At 39.1% G+C, this 25821-nt stretch overlaps 1 protein-coding gene across 1 annotated transcript in view; it reads left to right on the top strand.

The window, feature by feature from the left end:
- The window catches only part of LOC101940684 (cadherin-7), a 100110-nt gene extending 86251 nt beyond the window's left edge, over window positions 1–13859 (top strand). Inside the window, exons 10-12 of the mRNA XM_005282707.4 lie at window positions 2106–2223; window positions 5089–5340; window positions 12865–13859. Coding sequence (XP_005282764.1) covers window positions 2106–2223; window positions 5089–5340; window positions 12865–13358 — 864 coding nt within the window. The 3' untranslated portion in view covers window positions 13359–13859. The remainder of the gene's footprint in view (window positions 1–2105; window positions 2224–5088; window positions 5341–12864) is intronic.
- Window positions 13860–25821: the final 11962 nt, after the last annotated feature.

Raw genomic sequence — 25821 nt, 5'->3', positions numbered from 1 at the left:
AAAAATCAGATGTGCACAAGCCGTGTAAAACTCCAGATGTCCTTGCATAGCAAAATGATGCTATGTGAACTTGATTCTGTGCAGGGGTGAGCACCCTTAATTCCCACTACGAAGTAAGAGTGCTCAGCACTTCACATGACTGAGTCCTATATCCTCTAGCACTCCTAAAACTTAAATGTGGGTGGCACAAGTTTGGCTGAGTTAGGAAAAAAGGGTCCAAGGGCCACAATATCCCCTGTGACGGTTCTCTTGTATTAGAACTTGCACAAGGTTTCCCTCACAAGGCCTGATTTTCAGAGGTTCTGAGCACTCCTTGCACATATTGACTTCAATGTTTGTCCTTGGTACCTCTGAAAATCAGACTCAAAGAGACCCCAAGAGCATTCACATTTCTCCAACCCCTCACCCCCTAGGAAACTGGAGGCAGTTTTATTCCTGAAATTCACAGCATCCATGCACCGCCCTGGATGCAATGGCCCTCTGCATGGAGGATTTCCACCTCTGTGCTATCTCCCAGAGTCTCAGCCTTCCACCTCTTTCATGAAAGACATCACTGTTCTGTCCATTTTTCAAAATTACAACAAAATTTAAAATTACAACATGAATTAGCATGATTAGCCGCATTTGCTCAAAAGAAACCTAGAACTGGACCAGCGGAGGTCTTGTAAGCCATGAGAATTCAGATGGACTGACCAAATTGCATATGAGTATCTGCTCACACTGTCCCTGGCTCTAAACAATTATTCCAGATACTCATGACCACATATAACTTATAAACATCAAAGACATGAATCTAGTCCAGTGGTGGGCAACCTGTGGGCTGTGGGCCACATGCAGCCTATCAAGATAATCTGATTGCGGGCCGCAAGACATTTTGCTGACATTGACCATCCACACACCCCCTGCAGCTCCTAGTGGCCGTGGTTCGCCATTCCCAGCCAATGGGCACTGCAGGAAGCGGTGGCCAGCACATCCCTGTGGCCCGCCACTTCCTGCAGCTCCCATTGGCTGGAAATGGCGAACCACGGCCACTGGAAGCTGCCGGGGGCTGGGCCTGCAGATGGTCAACGTCAGCAAAATGTCTTGCGGCCCACAATCAGATTACCCTGATGAGCTGCACGTTGCCCACCAGTGGTCTAGTCCAGGGATCGGCAACCTTTGGCACGCAGCTCGCCAGGGTAAGCACCCTGGCGGTCCAGGCCAGTTTGTTTATCTGCCGCGTCTGCAGGTTTGGCTGATCACGGCTCCCACTGGCCGCGGTTCGCTGCTCCAGGCCAATGGGGGCTGCGGGAAGCGGCAGGGGCCGAGGGATGTGCTGTCTGCCGTTTCCCACCGCCCCCATTGGCTTGGAGCGGCGAACTGTGGCCACTGGGAACCGCGATTGGCCAAATCTGCGAACGCAGCAGGTAAACAAACTGGCCCGGCCCGCCAGGGTAAGCACCCTGGCGGGCCGCGTGCCAAAGGTTGCCGACCCCTGGTCTAGTCTGTTATATTTTGTATGGTTTGTCATGTTTCAGAATATGTTGATTAAATTAATACTCAATTCTGGTTTATTCATCCTTAATTAACTCTAAAATCTGGCCTTTACTTTTACACCTGTGGTTTGCAGACACAATGTGACATTAATTGCACCCACAAATAATTGTGAGAGGCTTGTCTCTCTCTCTCTAATGCTAGATTATATCCACTGTTATTTTCACACATAAGGTGTCCCCTTTCCAACACTATAAAACTCTTATTCCTAGCCTTAATGAGTGGTGATGTAGTAGATCTTAACCTGTCACTGGATAAATATTGGCCACGTAGTGCCTCGGGCCAGTGCAGATTGGGGTAGAGAAAGGAAAGGAAAAATATTTATCTTGCATCGTGTTCAGTGGGGAGATGGGAGACTAAAGTTAATGGTGTCTAAAATTGCTTACGAGGTTGAAATGTTAGAACAAGGTGTTAGGGGGCAGAACGGAAGTCAGGTGGCTGAAGGTGCATGACAAATGTAATTTATCACTTGACCATGAGCACTGTATGTATAGGGCATGTGTGTATATACTTCTTTGTATTATATAAAATGTAAAACCCAATATAACTTCAAACTAACTCTCTTGTTTCAGGTAATCCAGAAAATCAGTGCTGTTGATAAAGATGACCCACCCAGCGGTCACCAGTTCTACTTCAGTTTGACAGCAGAAGCAGCAAATAACCACAACTTTACTCTGCAAGACAACAAAGGTAAAAATACAAATGTGGTTGGGTGCCTTAGGTGAGCACTGACTTAGGTGCCTTAGGTGACCACCGCCCTTTTTTCAGAAACATGGTGATTATCATTTAGGCGAACTTCCCTGCCAGTGAGGACATTAATTAAAGAGCAATCAGCCCCGTAAAATAACTTTTATCTAGAGATTATCTGTCAAGAGGAAGAAACTGTTATTTAAATCATGTTGAGCCTTGAGCTAAACAGCAGGGCTTCGAATCTTTTTTTTTTTCCCAAATGCCTTTTTTCACTTTTTTTCCCTGTATTTATAGGTCTTTATCCAAATTAGATTTTACTTTGGGGGCAGTGACTGAAAAATGTCCTGGGCCTCATGTTTTATTAATATAACTCAGGGCATAAAGAAATGAGCCCCAAAGACATGGGAAAATGAGAGTTCCTTTGGAAAAAAACCTCCACCTTTTCAGCAACTGAATGATGTTTTTGGAGGTGAAGGCTGAGTGCTCATTTTTTAGGCTACCTACAATATTTACACGTACTTTCTAGGACTGTATTTCCCTGAAGATCTACACAAAGGACCATCATTGGCATCACATTCCCACTGGTGAAAAGAGATGAGAACACACTCCTAATTGGCGTTCTCATTAGTTGCTGTATATGTGTGGCAGCTGGACATTGTCAGTCTGCTTAGCTAATGGTTGAAGCAAATAGAATAAAATAGACCCCCATCTCACTGCTGCACTCCTCTATTTGCTCTGCAATGTGAAATGGAGTAAAAAACTTGCTCTTGTTAATAAAATAAATGATTAAACATAAGTTAAGTGAAAAGGCACTATTTTTATGGACTATTTTTCAAACTGTATCCACACTTCGATTCACCTTTTTCCCGAATAAAAATAAGAATACAAACTAAATATAAAATGAAATGAAGTGTCTTTCCTGGACCACAATACAAAAAATCAGTCTGTTGATAAAGAACCTTATTCAGCTGTCCACAGTTTGTTTTTCCAATGTGCTTAACTTTACTTATATGAACAATAATAGTGAAGTCAAGTAAGCATATGCTGAAGTGATTTTCTATATCATGACGTAAAGATCTTTTAAAACTTAGTACTAAACATTACAAATCAGTTGTGACCGCCATATCTATTTGAACAGCTTAATAAAGTTTTCAAAACCTATCTTTGGGTGCTTGTGAGCTGTTAATTAAATCTCAGCTATTCTACTATTTGATTGTCACTAGAGGCTATATAGCTTTTTATTTTCTTATGAAAGATATCTGAGATGTGATTATGGATTTTGAAGTGATTGGTTCCATTGCATATGTCTTTAAGCCACTAGATGCACCATTTTGAGGAGCTCACTTGTGACCTTGAATATATAAACTAATTGTCATTTCCAGGTCAATTTTAAACTCCTGTACACCGGGTAAGCCTGAAACAAGTGCAGGCTCCCATTATACGTGCAGATTCTTGCATTATTTGTGTACACTAATGGGTCTTTGTGCATGCAGACAAATAATTAGATGTGCTATTACCTAATTGTGCATTTCACACACAAATACGTGTTTGTGTGTGCGGTTGCCATGCTTTTTTTTTTTTTTTTGGTAGTCATACACAGTGACCCAAGCTGTGACAATGTGGATTTCTGAGGCTTATTCTACTCTTCTCCTCTTCCTGTGTGAATCTAACTTCCATTAATATCAATGCACAATTAGGGTGAGGAAACAGAGCCTGTAAAATTAGAAGTGAAATGTGTGTTGATATACTGTATAGCTACTTAAAGTAACAAGTGAAGTGCAAACTTTTTCATCTCATTTACTGTGCCCCACCCCTTCTGGGATTTTGCTTCATGAATGTGGCACTGCAAGTGTGACTAAAATTTATAGGCCTCCACAATTCCAGCATAAGCCTTACTGGTAAATACAGTCCTTAATGGTTTTTCCATGAGCTAGAACTAGAATCTCAAGCAGATCATATCATTGCAGCACTTTATGGGGGATGGCCAGGAAGTATAAGTTAATAAAATAATATAAAACTTAAAGTCCATCAGACAGAAAAAAAATGCATTTTTACTTGCGGACTATTCCTCTAGAACAGTGGTTCCCAAACTTTAACAACTTGTGAACCCCTTTCACTAAAATGTCAAATGTCGTGAACCCCTCCTAAAAATGAATATTTCCAGGGATTTTCTCCTTTACCTGAGTATAAATTATAAAAGCAGTGATCTTGGAAATATAAAATTTGTTTCTATGACATGCTTATTACATACTATTTATTATTAATTATCATTTATAATTACACTATTTTTATTACATTATGAAAACGGCAACACTCTTCCAAGATCTCACTTCCGTAGCTTGTATCACTTTGAATAAGCCTGTTATAAGACCAGGCTCCTATGTTTCATCAAGGAGTATCAGATTTGAAACAGCATGAAGGTATTTAAGAAGCCAACTCAAAGAGTTCCTCCTACATAAGCATTCAGGTCTTGAGTAGTCCAGGCAAACAATGCACGTTACAACAAAGCTTACATTTGTTCATCATAATTTTAAAAACAAGACTACCTGCCTATTTAATTTTAAAAACAGCAAAAGATATCCACCTCCCTTTCCATTTCTTATAAGGAGTCTTGAAGTTTAAATCTCCTCAGTGTGATAGCTATGCATGCTTTGATCTGCTTAGCTTTTGGAAGTCCAGAGGCTCCAGGCTGCTGGCCCCGTGCTCTCCGGGATCCTTAGGGACAGCTCTGTCCGCCATTAGGGAATGTTTTCCCAAGAACCCCCTGTAACATTTCGTGAACCCCCAGGGGTTCACGAACCCCAGTTTGGGAACCACTGCTCTAGAAATTCTGAGTGTCTTACACTTGTCTTTTTCTTCCTCTAGACAACACCGCATCTGTGCTAACCAGGAGAAATGGATTCCGGAGACAGGAACAGTCTGTTTTCTACTTGCCAATATTCATTGTGGACAGTGGCTCACCTTCACTTAGTAGCACCAATACCCTCACTATCAGAGTGTGTGACTGTGATGCCGACGGCATAGCCCAAACATGCAATGCAGAAGCATACATCTTGCCTGCAGGACTTAGCACTGGTGCACTTATAGCAATACTTGCTTGTGTACTGACATTATTAGGTATGTCTTTGGTGTTTTGTTCATTTACACCCAAAGTACAGTAGTAACAACAAACAAACAAACCTTGTTTATTGTTTATATCCTCAGTTTATTGTTTATATCCTCAGAGGCATTTTATAACATGAGCCATACAAAGCCATTTAGTTTGGCTATTCAAATTTGGGTAAATAATGTGAAAGGTAATCTGCCAGAAAGTAATGGTAGAAGGAATAATATCAGTTGCAACTGATACAATAGTTATAGATAGATATTGCAGGTGAAAAAATGCATTTATGGAAGTCTCTCTCTTGTTGAACATAATATAGCTGATAGCGTTCACATTACTTACTGAATATATAATATGCAAATTTATAAACAACAGTTTGTTTCTTTTAAAGATATTCATTTATAATATTTATTGATTTGCAAAGAGCAAAAGACATATAGCAAATGTCACAAGTTAATTTCTTGATGAGAATTAGCATATTTAATTGAGTAGCATTTGCATGCTGTCCTTTTGTTATACCTGCAGCTGTTAGCAAAGTTGCATTTTACATTCCGTGGCAAAACTGAAACTAGATAAGAGAGGGAGAAAAACTGATTTGGAAATTGTGAAATCACACTAGAAGCTGAGTTGTATCAGGATTTCTCACTTCCCCCTGGAGACTGAAGTGAAATTGAGTAGGCCGTGACAGTATTAAAAACTCAAGATTGTGGAGTAGAAAGGGGAACCAAGGAGCTTCCCTAATATTTTCACACCTAGTGCAAGATTCTGGTGCAGTCAGAGTCCCAGTGTTCCTGAGGCCCCAGCTGAGCACATGCTTAAGTGCTTTGCTCAGTCAAGGTTTGTAGGAGTACTCTTGGTGAGCGTATCATCCCAAAAGGCGTGGGGAGATTGTAATGTCCACAGTTTGGTATCGTAGACACAGAGGTAGCTAAAATACAGAATCAGTTTAGGTGGCTCCAACCAATAGGCTTTTACTGTAGTTTCCTCCACTGTGTGTGTACAAACCGGATCCAGCAGTGTGCCCTTCCTGGTGTTGACTACGTTGAAGTCTCTAAATGCAGTCCATTGCCTCTCCTCCCCTGCAGGAGCTTGCAGAGTGAATTAGGTGAAATGGTGGAGAGCAGGCCACACCTCCCCAAAGAATGCCTTGTGCCTCCCTGAGGCATCATATCTTCTGGTACTCTGGACAGCCCAGACAAGCTCAAAACTAACAGGCAGAGACTGCCTGGATCACTATTAACGGAACAATAAAATAACAACAGTATGGAGAACCCAGTCAGTTTACACAGTGGTTGTACACAGGTTGTAGTGTTTCCTGTTTCTGGTGTTTTAAGCCTGTGACAAACAAAGCAGGGAGCTTTTCAAATTTGTTCTTTACTCATTTTGCTGTACTTAAATTGCTCCATCAATACTTAAGAACAGTATGTAGGGTTAATAAGGTTAAAAATGGAATGGAGCCATATGGAAAAAAATATTACTACCCTGATCATCAGCATGACTAAAGAAAGTTCCTGAATACATGCCCTCCCATATTTGCACACTTGGATCAGTGACTAAGGGCCAGATCCTTATCTGGTATAAATTGGCATTGCTTGGTTGAAGTTGACAGAGTAATGCAAGTTTGCACAATTTGGGATCTGGCCCAAAGTACTTTACAGAAATTGTATTTCTGTACTCATAGAAAGCCATTTCACCCAACACTGACATACCATCATTTCTGGCATATAAATAAATGAGACGGTTATTTTCAAAGACCTGTAAAAATATTCCATGGTTTACAGGACTGGGGTGTGTGTGTGTGTGTGTGTGTGTGTGTGTGTGTGTGTGTGTGTGTGTGTGTGTGTGCGTTTATTAAACAGGAGACAGTGTTTCTCAGGGAAATCATTCAGTAGAGACCCAACTTGTTAGTTGTCAAGTTGCCAGGTAATAACTTGTTTATTCTCTTCAGTGCAACGGGGTTGGAATGCAGCAGATAACTTATGGCACCACAGTGCTTTTTCTCATCCCTTTGAGACAGTTCACAAGCACTGGCAAAGAGAAGAGGAGAGAATCTCAGAACATATTATCTAAATAATTTGTTCTGCAGCATAGGTGTCAAAAGAACTGACATTCACTGCATTTTGTGGGCTTTCAAAACTGGCCATCTGAATATCCCCACAAAGCTCACTTTTGCTTGTCCAAATGAACATTTGCATGGCTGAGCTCGTTACCACTCTCTGCCTACAAAGTCACATTTGAATGCTTACATGCAAAGCTGCAGGTGCATGTTAAACAGCTGGCTTTGAAGATGTAGTCCTGTGTGAATGCCAGAGTTAGAGCCTCAAAGTGGAGCGGTCAAAGGGGTGAGCTTTTCCCCCCCTAGTTTGACTAATGAAGATTGATTTCTAAACTCTGTTGCACAAGAAAGTTCCAATAATCAGTCGATTACTTAGAAAAGCTGCACAGTATCAACTCTGCAGCAGAGCTGTTGTTTTCAACAAAAACATGGCTGTAATTTATACTACGAAGAACATGTGAAAAGTACCATGCTGGGTGTCATTCACTTTATACTGTGCATAATTATTTTAAGAAATAAGAGAGGAAATCTTTAACTCCTTTGAAAATTATATGGTAATTTCATTCAGTGTAATTTATTTTTCAGTTAACATCTCACAGATGCAATAATAATTGTTTTTATAATAAGCATTTAACATAGCGTGTAACTACAGTTTTATTATATGTACATGTAAAAGCTCACAAAAAGAAGTATTTGCATGTAAAGTTACACATAACCTATTTCCAGAGCTCAGGAATTTCCATTACATTGAAACAGCAGTGAGGTAGTATGTGCTTTTCCTACTTTTAGCTTCCATACTTGAAACGGTAACCCACCACCAGCACCCACTTTCCTATCCCATACTAAAAAAAGGTCTTTGCACCTCATTATATACACTACTATATGCTATATTATATAATAATACAATTACATTTCCAAAAGTAGATTTAAAAATTAAAATAAAATTGTTTATTAATTGTTAATATTATTGTACCATGCATGGGTCCTAAGGAGATATGAGACTCTTTGTGCAATTTTGGTACAAATACATAGTAAGAAACAGTCCCTGTCCTAAAGAGCTTACATTCTAAATAGATAAAATGGACACGGGATCTGAAACTGACTCATAAAGAGATTATGGCCTATATTTTTTTTAAGTAAATGGTGTTTTGGGGTGAGTCAATATTGGGATACCCAACCTGAGATACCTTGAAGGGGGGCTGATTTTCAGATGGTGCTAAGAACCTGTTCTCTGAAAATCATCCCCTGCTAAGATCTCTCAAATTGGGCATACAACATTGCCAGTCATTTTTGAAAATTTAGGCAAGGATGATTTACTCAAGGACACCCAGAAAACCTGTACAGATCTGGGAACAGATCTCCTAGTCCCAATCTGCTTTAACCACAAGAGCTATCTGATTGCACTAGCCGTGAGAGTGTATGAATTAGAATGCTACTGAGGCATTTCTTAGATGGTTGAAGGTACCCAGCCTTTAACTCCAGGATTCATAATACATCCAAGGCATGAACCAATTCAACTCATTCTAAGCCTGATGTGGTTTATTGCTATATTAGAGAACATGCTAAAGGGACTATTGTATGGCAGTGGGTATTAGCTACATGCCGTTCTTTATAGCCCTGATTGTAGTCCTCTCTTCCGGATTGTCTGTTGGTTATTATTACATCTTTACAATGATACAGCAATTGCCTTGAGTACAAAATGAAAGTCTAGAACGAAAAGAGAGACAGGGAGACATGCTGGGTGACAGCCTACTAAGGTAAGTAAGAACTTCAAATTTACATACATTGCACAATGGCTTTGAGAAGCAGTGACTTACACAGGAATATACTTGGGACTGGTCTACACACAGTTTTTGCATTGACTGAACTATATTTGTTCGGAAACAGATTAAGGTAAATGGTTACAACCCTTACTATGGCTGCAGTGACAGAAAGGTGTTAATTATCGGCATAGCTGATTTTGACAAAATGTATCCAAACAAGCTGTGCTGATATAAATACATTTATATCTGTATAACTGCATCCACATAAGGGCATTGTAATAATTTAACTCAATTGCTTTTTCTACCAAGCTAATTGAATTGGTACAAAATCCGAGTGTGGTCCCAGCCATTATTTGTTCTGGTTATTCATGGATTAGTTGTTTGTAACAATTGGTATTAGCTGCTTTGCTTATTAAATATAACAACCAGTGATGTTATTGTCTGTGTCGTTGTTTAGTGTTAATATGTATACCTAAATGCGTGTACTATACTTTTATTTCCACTGTACAATCTATAAAATTAGCTTTTCTAGTCATTCAGTCAGGCACACTTTACCACCTTGATCACTGGTTCTGTGATGAGCATGGGAAAGGAAATAGGCCATAATGGGAAATAGACTACATTTAAAATCAGACGTGCTTGCTTTAGGTACCACAGATGTTTGGTTTTGGCCTGTAATAATCTCCACAGTCCCTGCAATGCAGCTAAGGCTTTGTTCATTTAGAGGTTAAACATTCTTGTTCATAGCTGCTGGAGTAGTTAGAAATTAATAATCTCTTAAAGCCATCTAAATGCTAAAATGTTTAACCTTTTGAAAGACTTCATATTTTTCTTGGCTTCAAGCAAGAGTGGGATGTACAAGGCATACTACATAAAACATTCATTTGATCTTGATTTTTATTGTACCTCTAGGCAGGCATATCTACTAAGTTTCATATTTTTCACTTATTAGCAGGTATTTAAATCTCAAAATGAAGTCTGCTCAGCATGACAGGAGTGTGAAAACACATTTACACTTGAGTAAAGGAAGTGATTAGATGCTTGTTACATGGCAATAAAAATTGTCGCACCGACATGGTAAAAATATAAAAGAAGAACTAAAAGATGGAGAAAACCCTTAGTTCTGTCTATAGTGATCTTAAATTAAATCACAAATTTATCACTGATAGCAACATAATTTGTCTTTCATTTAAAAATATCACTTTTAGTAAGAAAACCTGTTAAGAGTGAAATTTAACCATTGTGTCTAGGAGATATATATATGTGTATAGGGAGAGAGGGAGTGTACATATTATGTGCACCATACTGTAATTTACAACAAAACATATATTCTGCTAACACAAAAATGTTTGGAAAGTACTCTAAATCCCTTTTAAAGGTCAAACTCCTAATATTTCAAACTGATGTAAGCGTGGCTCAGAATAGTGTTCACCAAACCAGTGCCGCCTTAAAGTAATGTATGTCTTTCTTATGCCAGTAGATGTCATACAAAAAATATAGGCTGATGCAGCAATAATTCACAATCACAAGGCATCTGCTAATAGATGGATCATTAGTTGCGTGCCCTGTAGCTACTACATGAAAAATAATGTATTGCTTACTATATTTGTCAAAAAGAGAAAACTTCAGGAAGAAAACTTGTTTCAGTCTTACTTTTAGAAGACACACAATGTGCCCAGGAAGGAACTGCAAAAACCCGTCTTTGAAGTCTGATTGTGCTGTAGGCCAATTTGACACTGGACTGGAAAAGCTACATAAGAAAGATGGTGTGGTACTTCTAAACAGAAAAGCAGTCTGAATGGCTTTGAGTTGCTTAGGTATTTTTACCACCTGACCCACATCTTAAATTATGCCCTCTGTATAGATTGACATCTTTGTAGAAAATACTTCCCTGAAAAGATATTCTTATGAGGATGACAATCCTGCGTTATGTACTGCATTGATGTCACACATGAGAATACCTGGGGACAGTTCACGTAGTTGGGGAGTGCCCCAAGGTAGTTATTTATGTATTTAATACCCATAATATGTCTTTGGGTTAATGGTGTCTAATTTATATTTCATTAGGTAGTATCTCAGTTCAACTACTCTTATTATTGTGGTATGCCCTAATATCGCTACATATCTGGCTGTGCTTCTGTTTATATTATAAAACCTTATATTCAGTTTCAGAGTAGCAGCCGTGTTAGTCTGTATCCGCAAAAAGAAGAACAGGAGGACTTGTGGCACCTTAGAGACTAACAAATTTATTAGAGCATAAGCTTTCGTGGACTACAGCCCACTTCTTCGGATGCATGCATCCGAAGAAGTGGGCTGTAGTCCACGAAAGCTTATGCTCTAATAAATTTGTTAGTCTCTAAGGTGCCACAAGTCCTCCTGTTCTTCTTTTTGCTTATATTCAGTGTTTTGCATTCTGAAACAAAAGTTCAGTCCATGAAGAAGCATGGCATGCAAAGAATCAGCCAAAGGAGAACTGAGTTCCTTTAAACCAAAACTGATCTAAATGAGCTTTCAGGAACTTTTCCCTTCAGGAAGTCTGTGTAACATCCAGCAGAAGTATGTGAGTGCTGTGGGGCAAAGAATATAACCTTGGATCATGTATTTTTTTACAAAAATATATTCTTAGGAGAGTTTAAAAATAGCACCAATGCACAATGCTATGAGATAGGGTGGAAGAGCAGCTTTAATACTGAATGTCTTCTGATTTTTATAACCTTAAGTATACATTATAGCTCCCACTAATCCCATCAAAGTTATTCAGATGCTTCAATGTTAAAATAAAATAATCATTTTTAGGAGGATGAGTAACAGTCTGTCATCTCTCAAACATGAATGTAGTATTCACATTAGCCCCTTCAAATTATGTTTATGAATAGTACCTGTTTGTTTACCAAAACATATTTAAACTGTAAATGATTGCAAGTATATTATATGCCTGGAGTGAATCTCCTCCTTGTACTTTGGTTAAGTCTCTATAAATTAATCTTTGATTTTAAGCTTAAAAAATAGAAATCTGAAATATCAGATATTTTTAAACCATTACCTTTAGGGGTTGATCCAATAAACACAAGCAGCCTTAGCAATTCTCATCAGACATAATTCACAGGCACCAACTATAGTATTTTGCACATTAAAGCAAAGTGCAGTCTAATATAGAGATGCTTTTAATCCATGAACTCAAAACAGGCGTATATTAGAAATTACTTAACTACTCAGAGTTTCCCAATCAAGGAACAGGTATTTTATCAGTGAACCTATGGTGGCATACTTTAATTCAGTCCCTTCTCAAACTACGGTTGTTAAACTCCATGCAGTATCTTTATGAATGTGCTTTTACCGCTTGGGCAATTAGGAGTTCAGAAAAAGGTCTCTTTTTTCATTTTGTGGCTGTAAGATTGAAATAATCAGCCTCAACTGGCTCTTAAATTTATGTTTAGCAGATAGTGTGGGATATAGCATTAAAGATGAAGACATTAAGTCAGAATTACTGTGGAAATAGAAATAGATTCTGTAATATCTAAAAGGTCTTTGTTTAAAAGCCATTTTAGAACCTACTAGTGATTCGAAATCTAACTGCATGATGTGGACATTGTGTTCCCTGGATAAGGAAAGGATCTGTATGGTATAAACTGAGGAATAGTTCCACTACTGGAAAAGATCTGAGCGGAGGATAAATTCAAACTTCAGCTTCACTAAAAATTTCGTCTTTTGTGTTCCAGTGCTGGTCTTGCTGATTGTCACCATGAGACGGCGGAAAAAAGAGCCACTCATTTTTGATGAGGAGAGAGATATCAGGGAAAACATAGTCAGATATGATGATGAAGGCGGCGGAGAAGAAGACACGGAGGCTTTTGATATGGCTGCCTTGAGAAACCTCAACATCATCCGAGACACCAAGACCAGAAGGGATGTGACTCCCGAGATTCAGTTCTTGAGCAGACCAACTTTTAAAAGTATCCCAGATAATGTCATTTTTAGGGAATTTATCTGGGAAAGACTAAAAGAGGCTGATGTGGATCCCTGTGCTCCGCCATATGATTCCTTGCAGACATATGCCTTTGAGGGAAATGGCTCAGTGGCTGAGTCACTCAGCTCTTTAGATTCCATCAGTTCAAACTCTGATCAGAATTATGATTACCTCAGTGACTGGGGGCCTCGTTTTAAACGACTTGCGGATATGTACGGAACTGGACCTGACAGCTTATACTCATAGCCTTGGAACCTTTCTATGTAAATGAACTGAAGAAAAACAAAAACTCAACATCTGGACTAAGGCAAGTTGTAAATATTTCTCCATTTTTAACCTTTTAGGTTTTTTTGCCTTGGTGAAGCATATTTTCATTAGACTTGTCCTAGGGACTGCACTGACCACACAGATCCTGAGCATTTGATGGCGTTTTTGATAAAATGAGCTGCTCAGCCATATCCAAATAGATAGCAACCCTCATATACCTGCAGAGGCAACTAACTTCTAAGAGTATGTAGTGCACTGTGACTTCAATGAGCCAATGATACCCTATAGATGCCTTCACAGTACTGTCATGTCTAGATTGTAAAATCTCTAATAAGGGATAAGTAGAAGAGCAAACAAACAAACAATCTTCCATTCAAAACAGTCTTACAATATACAGTGTACTTTTCTGATACAAAATCTTTTGGCAAATTTTATTTACAGTATTGCATGCAGCTTGCTTGCTCAAAAAACAAAAACAAACACAAGACAGAAAACAAACAAAAAACCAAACCCAGCAGAATATTTTTATTGGTGGTGATGGTGGTTAAAAGAGCTATTTAATCAGAAATCTCTGTAAATACCTAGGTTATCAAAACAAACAAAAATAATTGCAAACCATGCTAAGAAAACCTGCAATGTTTGTCATCAGCTTATTGAAATAATTTACAATCAGATAAAATAAAAAACCATGAAAAGGAATTATTAAAGTTGAAAATGGTCTTGTGATGCCTGTGTAGGTATGCAAAAAGTTGCTGTCTATTTGTTATTTTTTATTATCTCTTCTGATTTGTACAGGAGAATTTATCTTTTTTTTTTTTTTTAATTTGACACATAGAGTTATATTTATTTTGGAGCTCCAGTCTCCGCTAAATTCAGGTCCATTTTACTGCCTCATGGTATTAGACTCGTCAGAACATGCTGATTTTTCTCCAGTCTCAGATACATGAAGGAAATGAAGCATGGAAATGGAGAAATTACAGTGAAGCGATCGAGCCCACCATTCATCTCTCAGAAAGGAGCACAGCTACAAGGACACACAGTCATTCTTCTGAGCTATTACCATGTCTGAGGCATTTGAATAAAATATTTGTACATTGCATTTTCGAAAGAAGACTCAGAGGTAGTTGGGAGTGTCTTTAGTGCGAGATTTAGTTTTCAAGGTCACATGTCCTATGCGCTTGGAAGACTTTAAAGACCGTGCTTTTTTCTCCCCTTCTCTTTTGCTGTTAATGAATCACAGTAAAAGACTGTTAAAAATTTCTTTCATATGTTAAGCAATGTAATGCTATAAACTCCAGAATCCATCTTTTGATCCTGACTCACATAAGTATTTTCCCCAGAGGAATTAACTTCACAACACATAATTTCTACACTGATTCAGGAGTGCCAAAATAGAAGGACAATTGCAGTAGGTTAAAATATTGTACAATTTTGAAGTAGGGTTTCTTAGAATAAGACTTTTTTTTATAATTCTGACAATATTTATACTTCATCTTTCATGATTTATTATTAGAAAATAAGGCATATATTCAAGTAATAATAATGTATTCTTTTAATATTCTTTCCATTTTTTTCTTTTTGAAGCATATGTAGATGAGTTCCTAAATAAGGACCCAATCTTACAAACATTATTCATGTGTTAAATTCCAGTGACTTGACTTTGCTAGGACTTCAGAGGCATGCATAAGTGTTGAAGGGTTAGGGCCTAAGTATGCAGTGAGTAGTCACTCCATAGTGGATAAGGTTCACTCTGAAAGTGCTTCTTTCTGAAAAGAGGACCCTTAAAGTGAAATCCTAATATATGGATTGCACATGGGGGTGGGGGGAAATATCCTCAAGATTTTGTAATTCTTGCAATCCAGTATTATCAATAACTATGTGAAAGTGGCCTTCAGCCTCATTAAAAACGTAATTTTGATCATCTGCAACACAATTATTTAATTTGGATAACATTTTTGTAGACAATCATTGCTTCATGATTCAGTAGATTTGCTTATAGTTGTATTAAATCTATATATATAGATATATATATAGATAGATAGATGACCGATTTTGTAATGGAACTGAAAGATAATTACCCATGACTTTTAGTCACATATGTAAGATTTTCAATAAAAGAAAGTGAAAAAAGTATCAAGCGTATGCAGTTCAATAAAAGTAAGGTGTTATGTTGGTGTTAAATCAACAAGGTGATGGGAGAACAATTTTATAATAATCTCCTTGTTGGTGGTAAGATAAAATAATTCATGCATTTGGATTATGAAGTCAAAAGTGCTGATTTTAGCACATATCACTCAAAGGAGATTTCAGTGTTATTTAAGTAAACAGCACAACTGCCTTGCTTTTTTCCTGTTTTATATTTATAAAAATAAATTATATCCCCTTTCTCATAAAAATGTGTCAGCTTTGCCTTGCATTGCTATGGGAAGAAATCTGTTCCACTTTATTTAATGCATTGAAAATTCTTGCATGTATTCATTTTCCATTACACAATTTGAAGATGATCCTGAAACTCTGTTGTTACACTACACACATTTGTCTGCTGGGTATAAAAATTATTATATTTTAAAAGTCTCTAATATTTGATGACAGATGTTACTATAGTACATATAATGCAATTTTTAAAAGGATTCTTCACAGTATCAATTTATGGTGTTTCATAGTTTTTCATTGGATTAAAATTCTTTATTTTAGGGGGGTTTGTTGTTGTTGTTCTTACGGAGCCTTATGTTGAAAACCTTATAAAAGACTAAGTGGCTGACTAAATATAAGATCATAAGAATGGCTAAAATGGATCAGACCAATGGTCCATCTAGCTCAGTGTCTTCTGACGGTGACCGGAGCCAGATGCTGAAGTGGGAATGAATAGAAGAGGGCAATTTTGAATGACCCATCCCCTGATACCCAGTCTCATCTTCTGGCAGTTGGAAGTTTAGGGCATCCGGAACTTGGAGTTGCATCCCTAACCATCTTAGCCAATAGCCATTGATGGACCTATACTCCATAAACTTATCTATTTTTTTTCTATCTCAGTTATACTTCTGGCCTTCATGACATCCCAGATTAATTTATGTGAAGAAATACTTCTTTTTGTTTGTTTTAAACCTGCAGCCTATTAATTTCATTGGTTGACCCCGGGTTCTTGTGTTATGAGAAGGACTAAATAACATTTCCTTATTCATTTTCTCCTCAACATTCATGATTTTTTAGACCTCTGTTGTATCCCCTGCTTAATCATCTATTTTCTAAGATTAACAGTCCCAATCTTTTTAGTCTCTCCTCGTACAGAAACCGTTCCATAATCCTATTCATGTTTGTTGCCCCTCTGTACTTTTCCAGTTCTAAATGGTGAAAGTAAAGGGTATTACTTCTTTCTGTGTGTCCCACAAGTACAATGGAACATTCCTATAAGCGCTCTTTTGAACAGACTTTCCTTCACAATTTTTTACAAAGTTTTCATGAGAATTTTGAAAATTTCTAACTAGCTCTTGTAGTTAATGAGAGTTCACTGAAGCCCTCATTTGGCAGAATATCAAACAACCAGCCACCCATAATTAACTCCTTCCTGTTCCCACCAAGTCACAACTGAGTTGTATGGTGGGTATGCCTAGCTGAAATTCCCTGAGGCCTCTACAATATTCTAGCACAGGGATCGGCAACCTTTGGCACGCAGCCCGCCAGGGTAACCACCTGGCGGGCCGGGCCAGTTTGTTTACCTGCCACGTCCACGGGTTCGGCCGATCGTGGCTTCCACTGGCCGCGGTTTGCTGCTCCAGACCAATGGGGGCGCCGGGAAGGGAACCGCGCCCAGTGGGACCCGCGATCGGCTGAACCTTCGGACGCGGCAGGTAAACAAACTGGCCCGGCCTGCCAGGGCATGCCAAAGGTTGACGATCCCTGGTCTAGCAGGACTACTGACAAAGTCTGGGTAAAGCTGTCACACTCAGGTGAGATTATGGGCCAGGATCTTCACTCTGCTATGAACATGTACATCCACTGTAATCAGTGGATTTACTCTGGTGTAAAACTGATGTAATGGAGTGAGTAATCTGACCCTATATTTCTTATTATCAAAGGAATAAGGTCAGTATCTACACAGCACTAATATTCAAGATAGATCTCATTCCTTCTTGAAATAAATCATTCTGTTAGATGGATTGACGTGATCACTCCAATACTCTTACCAGGTGTCATGACATCAGCTGTGACGAAAACAGATTATTAAGGATCAAAGATATTATTGCTTCTGTTGTGTTTGTTCTTTTTCACTGTTTGAGACTTTTTTCTTTACGGATTTCTCTCTTGAATCAATGTTTCCCTTCTAAATTACTTTTCTTTATTGATTTTCTGTGTATGCACACTTGTCAATATCAAAACGTTTCCCATCCTCTTTTCTTCTACAGATTCTGGGTGAAGCCATGTTGTGCAATATAAAATACCAATTACTTATGTTTCCAAAGTACTCACCACTGGATGACACAAAGTCAAGTGGTATTTTCTAACCTGGTCATCATGAAAAGCAAATACACTCTAAACCACATAGTTGTTTGCACTTGTAAGAATATTGCAGAGCTGAAATGGGAACACACAATGCTGTTGACTGTGGTTTCCAGCAAATCTATTATCAAATTCATGGTTGTAGTTGATCACTTGGCTGATTTTTTTGTATAGAGCACTTCTCCTTGAAGGGCTATGCTCAGGGCCAGCGCAACCCATTAGGCAACCTAGGCAGTTGCCTAGGATGCTGCGATTTGGGGGGCGGCGACTGCGGTGGTATTTTGGTGGTGGGACCTTCCGCCGCCTCTGTGGGGGGGCGGCATTTCGGGGCAGGACCTTCCACCACCTAGGGCGGAGGAAAAGCTGACGGCGCTCCTGGCTATGCTCATTTTAAAAATCTGAGCATAGTTATACTGATCTGAGGAATGCTAAGCAGCTTCACATTCACATCAGCACAGATAGGTATCATTTATGTGTGATCCTTATTTCAGCTAATTGTAATACAGCACTTTTTCATCCATCAAGCTCAAAATGCTTTGCAAAGGAGTGAAACATCATTATCCCAATTTTACAGATGAGGAAAGTCAATGACAAAGCCAGGAATAGAATGCAGGTCTGCTGAGTCCCAGTTCAGAGCCCTGGCCATAACATCACATCCCTCCCACATTCTCCATCTCAGCGCATAGATCAGTCTTGCATATAAACAACCGTGTCTAACTCAGATTCATCACAAGTGCAGCAGGAAACATTCAGCACTGTTCACAAAAATGGTTTTAAGGATGACTAATTGTCCTTGTGTTCTCTGAGTTACAAGAGTCAGAGATCAAAACAGGACTCTGCCTTATTCAGAATATCCTCTAATGCATTAGTTTTCAAAGCCGGTCCACCGCTTGTTCAGGGAAAGCCCCTGGTGGGCCGGAACAGTTTGTTTACCTGCTGCATCCACAGGTTCGGCTGATTGCGTCTCCCACTGGCTGTGGTTCTCTACTCCAGGCCAATGGGGGCTGCAGGAAGGGCGGCCAGCACATCCCTCGGCCCGAGCTGCTTCCCGCAGCCCCCATTGACCTGGAGCGGCGAACCACGGCCAGTGGGAGCCACGATCGGCCAAACCTGCAGATGCGGCAGGTAAACAAACTGGCCCGGCCCGCCAGGATGCTTACCCCGAACAAGCGGCGGACTGGCTTTGAGAACCACTGCTCTAATGGATCAATTCACTATCTGAGACAAGCTTACCAACCAGTGTGTGTAGTAAAGCATGCTGACTAGGCAAAAATGTCATAGTTTAAATTGTGTTTTGACTTGCTAGGGAATCATTTGCTACAAGATGAGTGGGATACTTGAAAATACCTGTGAGGTGTTACATGAAATCTGCGAACTCTTAGATCATATTGTTACTATCAGAAAACAACTGGACATGTATTGCCTGAAGAAATCAACTTACCAAATTATTATGAAGATTCTGCAACAAAAGAAAGGGATATGTGGAAATCACAAGAAAGAACAAAGATTGTAAACATAGATATTGCTCTCTATAAACTCTCAAATCAGTGGAATATTTGCTGTCAAATAAAATATATTGAAAATATTTCTTAATCTATGTATACAGATTGTTCTAAAGAACTGGAAGCCAATGGGGTCATGTATCATGATGCATCTTATCTTTATTCTCCTTAGATCCAGCAGGGAAAACACATCTCCTGCAATTAAATGTGCATTTAACGATCCCACACACTTTTCTTTTATGTAAAAGCACCCAGCGTCAGTGTGTATTCCAAAGAATCAGTTCAAAGAATCTTCCCTAAAACCTTAGGCCATCCCTATGCATAATGGTGTGATAGCAGTGAAGAACAATCACCAACACATGTAAATGATTACATCTCAGGCCCACCCCAGAAAGGCTAAGATTGCCTTTGACAGGAAAATCAGGTATGTTTATAATATTTTTGACACAAATGAATTCAAGAAGTGTTGGAAATATTTCTAGAACTCCTATTCCCAGGAGATTTATAGTCCATTTGTGTTGTTGCATACTTGCTGTAGTCTCAAACTAAGAACACAGAGTAGTTCACTTTACCCACCACAACTGTGAAGTTCCTCTGAGATGGAATGATTTAGCCATTTTACTTTACACCCAGCAACACGTCACAGTTTAAGTTACAAGAGAATTGTAAGCAGGAAGAAGCAACTGGGATTTGGTTTGAACCCTGTCGCTCTTCCAGAAACCACAATGCTAATTGCCTAACAGATCCTAGCTCTCCTTAGTTACAAGACTCAACAGCTTGTATGTTGCTGGGCCCCTCACTCCTCCCAACTATAAGGGATGAGGGAAAGACAAGAACCAACCCGACCCCCACTTCTCCTCTACTGGTTCCCAGAGAGAGAAGATCATGAGTCAGCATAGCTCATCCATCTACTTTTCTGCCTCATAAACATTAGTGAACTTATTCTTACAATATCTCTAGGAGGGAGGTAAGTTTGAACCCTATTTTACGGCTGGGGACGGGAGGTACTGAGTAACTAAGGCAGCACGCTGATTCTGTGGCAGATCCTAAATTGAAATTCCCAATACTAGTCTTGTTCCTTAATCACAAGAACCATCCTTCCTCTTCTGGAAGTAAGAGGAAAGGCACCTCCTACTGTCATCTCAGGGGCTGGGGAGAAAGACCTATATACAAAAGAGCATCAGATGCCAAGGTGTTATAGTAACCATTGATAAGGTTAAACTGTCATTAACATCACCATTCTTATGGTACTCTAGGGCTAATACTTCACCTTCAGAACAGTGTCATTTTCTACTAGTTTTATTAATAACATTTAGGTGTTTAGCAAAACTAAACCTTAAGCTTTTTTGAGGTTCATTACCTTTAACATGGTTTCTTCACTAGCATTTATAGCATTCACTTTAGCTATGTGCAGAAAGAGAAAAAAAAGATATAAAATTAAACTGAACCAGCACATGTGCAAAATGCCCTATGTACACTAACATTTATTGCTTTCCTCTAATTACTGCTTTGCCTCAGTACTCCCCTATTCCTCTTATTGGGACTAACTACTCATCAACTAGGCATAAGTGTGATATCAAACTAGACATTCAAGCCACATTAGATCATTCGAGTCTGACAAGATTGGGCAGTATGAATTTTTAAATCTTTTTATTTCCTTTGTGATTAAAAAAAACCTACTACATGAAAAATAATATCACATTGATGAGGTGGTGGTAGGAAGAAAGAAGTGTCCATTAAGACACAAAAGATGAAGGGTAAAATCACCCTCTCTGAAGGATAGTAAAGGGAGAGTGATAAAATGACCATTGAAAGTGGCAGGAGAAAGGATAGTTGGTCAGGTTTGATGCTCTCTCCTTTCTATCATCTCTTTATTCCCCTTCCTCTATTAGGAGTCACTTTTCTATGTCCTGTCATCAACCAAGCATCATCCACATATTTTATGGTACTACACGTATCTTACTAGGATGTTTTTAATGGCATAATCTAGTTGCTTTCAACAGAGTACACTTAACCTTGCTGTTACAGACAATACACTTGCTCTCACAGGTCATTTCTGAAGATTGATATCTCTGCACACACTAAATACGAATAGTGTTGCAAGAGGTTTATATTTTTGCATGATGTACAATGCTGACTGGGAAAATAGCAGTTCAGTGTTTTCTAAAATCCATAAAATGTGCCTTGTGATGCTGTAAGAGAGCTTCATGTAGGGCCAGATTCTGATGTCCTTACTTGCACTGAGTAATCCACAGGCAATTCCATTTACTTCAGTGGGACTACCAGTGGGGTAAAGTACTATTCAAGTGTATCACAAGCTGCCCCTTTCTGTGTGGGTGTGGGTGGGGGGGAGAGGGGTAACTTTATTGTCATTTTTGTTCTAATAAATGAAATGAAATAAAATAAATAAAAGGGGGTGAAGAGAGGAGGACAGAGACATGAAACAGAAAAGTTTTGCCTTGGTGCTTTCATTGCTTCAAAAATGATCCAGTGACAAAAGGGAGTAGTGTTGCAGGAGTAAAATTCCCCAATGGAAAATGAAATTGCCCTATGGAGTAAACACTTCCAGTCTTAATAATGGATAATAATAGGAATGATACCAGATAGCAAGCTTAATGGGAAGTATGAAATTACCAAAAGCAACAAGTTCTTGCCAATGGATATTTACCCACACTGATCCTTATCTATGAATGAAGTGCTCAGAAGAAATGCATTTTGTTCATGCTGTTCTATATTTAGTAGGGAATAGCTCCATGTCTTTTGATGTTTTGTTTTTTTCTCCCTTCAATTCCTAGCAGTGTTTGACTGTAGCATACAGCAAACACCCACAGGGATGAAAAGGTGTTCTTCCTCTGATGGTATATGGTACATCCAAGGACATTGCAAGGATTCATGCAATGTATGAGGTTAAAAATTGCTTCCTCTCATGTGAACTAAATAGGCTAGTGGAAAGATGTCTGTTTCTGTGTTCTTTTTGTCCAATTCCTGTTGGCCCCCAAGACACAATATGATTGAGGTTTTTGTTAGATATCATTTTTCTTCTTTGGGTACTTATTCATTATTCTCCCTTGCAGTGAATGTGTAGAGGGTGAATGTAGAATAAGCAGGCAATACAGTTGAAGCTTGGAAATAAGAAAGGGGATTTAATAGTTTCTTCCTTTTCACTATTGGGTGATATTGGCAAACTGGTTGCAAGGAAATGAAATGCTCATATTTCCAGTATGGAAATATGTAGGGGAAATTATCCTACAACAATACAAAAATATAATAATAAAAATTAATAATGGTGAATAATTAATCATAAAAATAGATGAGTAAACCATAATCCAATTCTTATGACATGGCAGAACCCAGTACCAATGATAAGAACCAAATATCAACACCAATAACTGGAAGCCAAAGTTTAAGCTAGACATTCTGGTCCAGATGCTGCATCACTTGTGTGAAGTGACTTTTATTCAAATAGCTAGCAGTAGACCTGGTGATGAATCAAAACTCAAAGTGCTGCAATGTCATGGAAAGATCCTGAGATAGGCAGCAGCCTTAGGATTTCCATTTTCCTTGAGGGAGGAAAATAGTTTCATATGGAGTTGGAGGTAAGGAGTTGAATTCAATGGCAGCTGTGCACATCTATATTTAAGGGCAAAATCTGACCCTACGAGCATTGCTGCAATTGGATGATTAGTTGAACAGCATTGTAAAGAACCCCTGGAGGCTGGAAGAGGAATTATATTGTAGTCCTGAACGATGCTATAGTGGAAAAAGTCATCAGCCTCACAATGAAAGGGGGATGATTCACTGCACTGTGATGGTGGATTAGAAGGACAGAGAAAAATAAATTGTCATGGACACTTTAGAAAACAGTAATAAAATGTAACAGGTAAGAAATGTTTAATATAGTGTATGAATAAAGGTCATTAGGCCCATCAAGGTTCACAACATGACAACATGATTGTGTCCTCTGCTGGTGTATATCAGCAAGCATTGAGTTCAGTCAAGCTACACAGGTTGACAGCAACTGAATACCTGCCGCAACATTTTACAGGTAAAGGTAACAACTGTGGTAGGTCTACTATTTCTGTAAGCACATAAATGCATATCTGTAGTTATTCTTTATTGAGACAATGTGTGGCTGTGTCTAAATCTTGTCAATTCTTCCTGTATATCATCTGTAAGGTAAGGCCTTTCCTCCATCCACACAGCTAAAACTCTTGTCCACGCTTTTATCATCTCATGTCTCAGTTACTGCAACATCTTTTTCTCTGGCCTTGACAAATGCATTCTTGCCCTGCTCATACTCATTCAGAATGCTGTTGAAAAGGTCATTTTCCTAGCTCATCGCTTTGACTATATCACCTTTCATTTTGCAACCCTCCCTTGGTTCCCCCTTCGCTATTGCATCAAACATAAGCTGCTTGTCTTCACTTTGAAGGCCCTTCAGAACCTATCCCCATCTGTCTGTATCCACCTGTTGTCCCTATTTTATATGCTCATTGGAGCACGGAACATCTTTTTATTTTGTGTTTGTACAGTGCCTAGTACAATAGAGGCCCGGTCCATGTCTAGGGCTCCTAGGTAAATAGCAATTAATAAAATGATCAAGTGGCAAGGCCCCTGGGCTTGGAGTAAAAAATCCTGAACTGTATTCCCAGTCTTACCATTCACCTGCTGTGGGACCTTGGGCATGTCCCCTCCTCTGTGTCTTCCATATTCAAATCTACAGATAGAGTTCTGAATATGAGTTAGTGTTCTAATTATAGTTACAACACTAGAAATACTAAGGCTTTGTACCCCCAAATAAACAATGTTTGTCAAGTTTTTAACTGAAGCCACTAGACATAATAATGGGTAAAATTCAGCTCCAGTATAAGGCTGGAGTAAGCAGCTTCAGGGTCAAATTCAGCAACAGTATAATTTAGATGTTGGATATAGGGCAGCAAATGTGTGTAAGTGGCAAAGGTGCATAGCTTGAACTGATCTGGTATTTAGGCTGTGTTCAAAATGAATGCAACTTACGTGCCAAGGGACATAGCGGGAAAAACAAATAACAGGAGCAAGGAGGTGCTTTAGCTATTTCAAAAGTTCCTGCAAAACAATTCCCTCTTTGCCTTGATATACCCATGTCCCATACACTTTCAGAGGGGAAAGGTGAGAGGCTGGGATAGCTACTCATTTGTTTTCCCTTTCAAGTACTTTTTCAAGTCCCTAACCAAGAAATCAACACCATGGGCCCCCCAGAAGTATAAAGGCCAATGTCAGATGCTAGCCCGTCTGCTCAGCTGAGTTGGATACAATGCTATGCCCCAAGTCTTTCAGGTCCTTGCCCCAGGATACAGTGTTTTGATCTTTTGCCTAAATTTTATGTTTGAACAATAGAAAAGCAGGTCCTCTATCCACACTAGCTACAGCTCCCAGAGGCTTTATCCCTTGCCTCTCAATGTTGAAAGAAGGTGAAGCCAGCCTAGACCCCTGCTTCAAGTCTTACTACACTACAAAGCCAAGCCAAGCCAAACCAAGCCCACTCCCCCAGATCTCCCTTCAGCTGAGCTCTCTCAGCCCTTTATAGGGATCATTCTAATCCTTTCCCAGCTGGGCCTGATAATTGAACAGAGCTGGCTGGCCCTAGCTTTCTTGATACAGGCAGTGTTAAGGAAGAGTTTATACTTTGTCCCTGAAAAAAAGAAACAAGTTGAGTATATGAATGAACAAAGACCAATATTCAATTGGTGATCTAAACCAGTGAATGCAAACATATCTTCCTGTATGACCGGGGAGAAGGGTTTGAGTGTATCCTCCTCTGCATTTTTTGGGGGGGGAGGGGGGTGTAATATCTGATATTTGTTCTAAGTCATTCCAAAACCAAAATATTTGCTCTTCAGAAGTATTTTTGTAAGCCCCAGGTTGAATTAATCTCAGAGGGAATAAATTAAAGATTCAGGGAGGAGGCAACTTCATCAGAGGAAAATAATTTAATCCTTCCTGCAGTTCAGTCATATAAATCAGCAATTCCCAAAAATTTGGAAGCTGAGCCTCTCCAGAAAAAGAAACTGTATTGTACCTGGGGCCGACAAGTCACGTTAGCAAGCAGCATGAGGGAAACGCACATGGCCGCTGTTGTATGCCCCCCCATCTGTTTTCTGATTTGACAACATGGCCAATACAGCAGATGTTTCAAATTGTGAATTTTACAGTCAGATATACAATTTGAGGGAAATTTTCTAGGTAAAAAATAGCTTTTTCATGAGGATTCATGCTGGTGAAGCTCAAACGCTCAAATATTGGTTGAAACAGAACTCAAAAGTATTGGAAATAAAATTATTTTCAAATCAAAATGACTGTCCATAAAGACATGTTTTCTATTATGAGCTCTGCTCTATAGAAGATTATATCCAAACAAAATGCAAGAGGAATTTAGGTTAGGACACAGGAGGTTAACAGCCCTG

This window comes from Chrysemys picta, chromosome 2, assembly GCF_011386835.1.
Source record: "Chrysemys picta bellii isolate R12L10 chromosome 2, ASM1138683v2, whole genome shotgun sequence".
Lineage (NCBI taxonomy): Eukaryota > Metazoa > Chordata > Testudines > Emydidae > Chrysemys > Chrysemys picta.
This window is presented reverse-complemented; position numbering and strand designations above follow the sequence as displayed.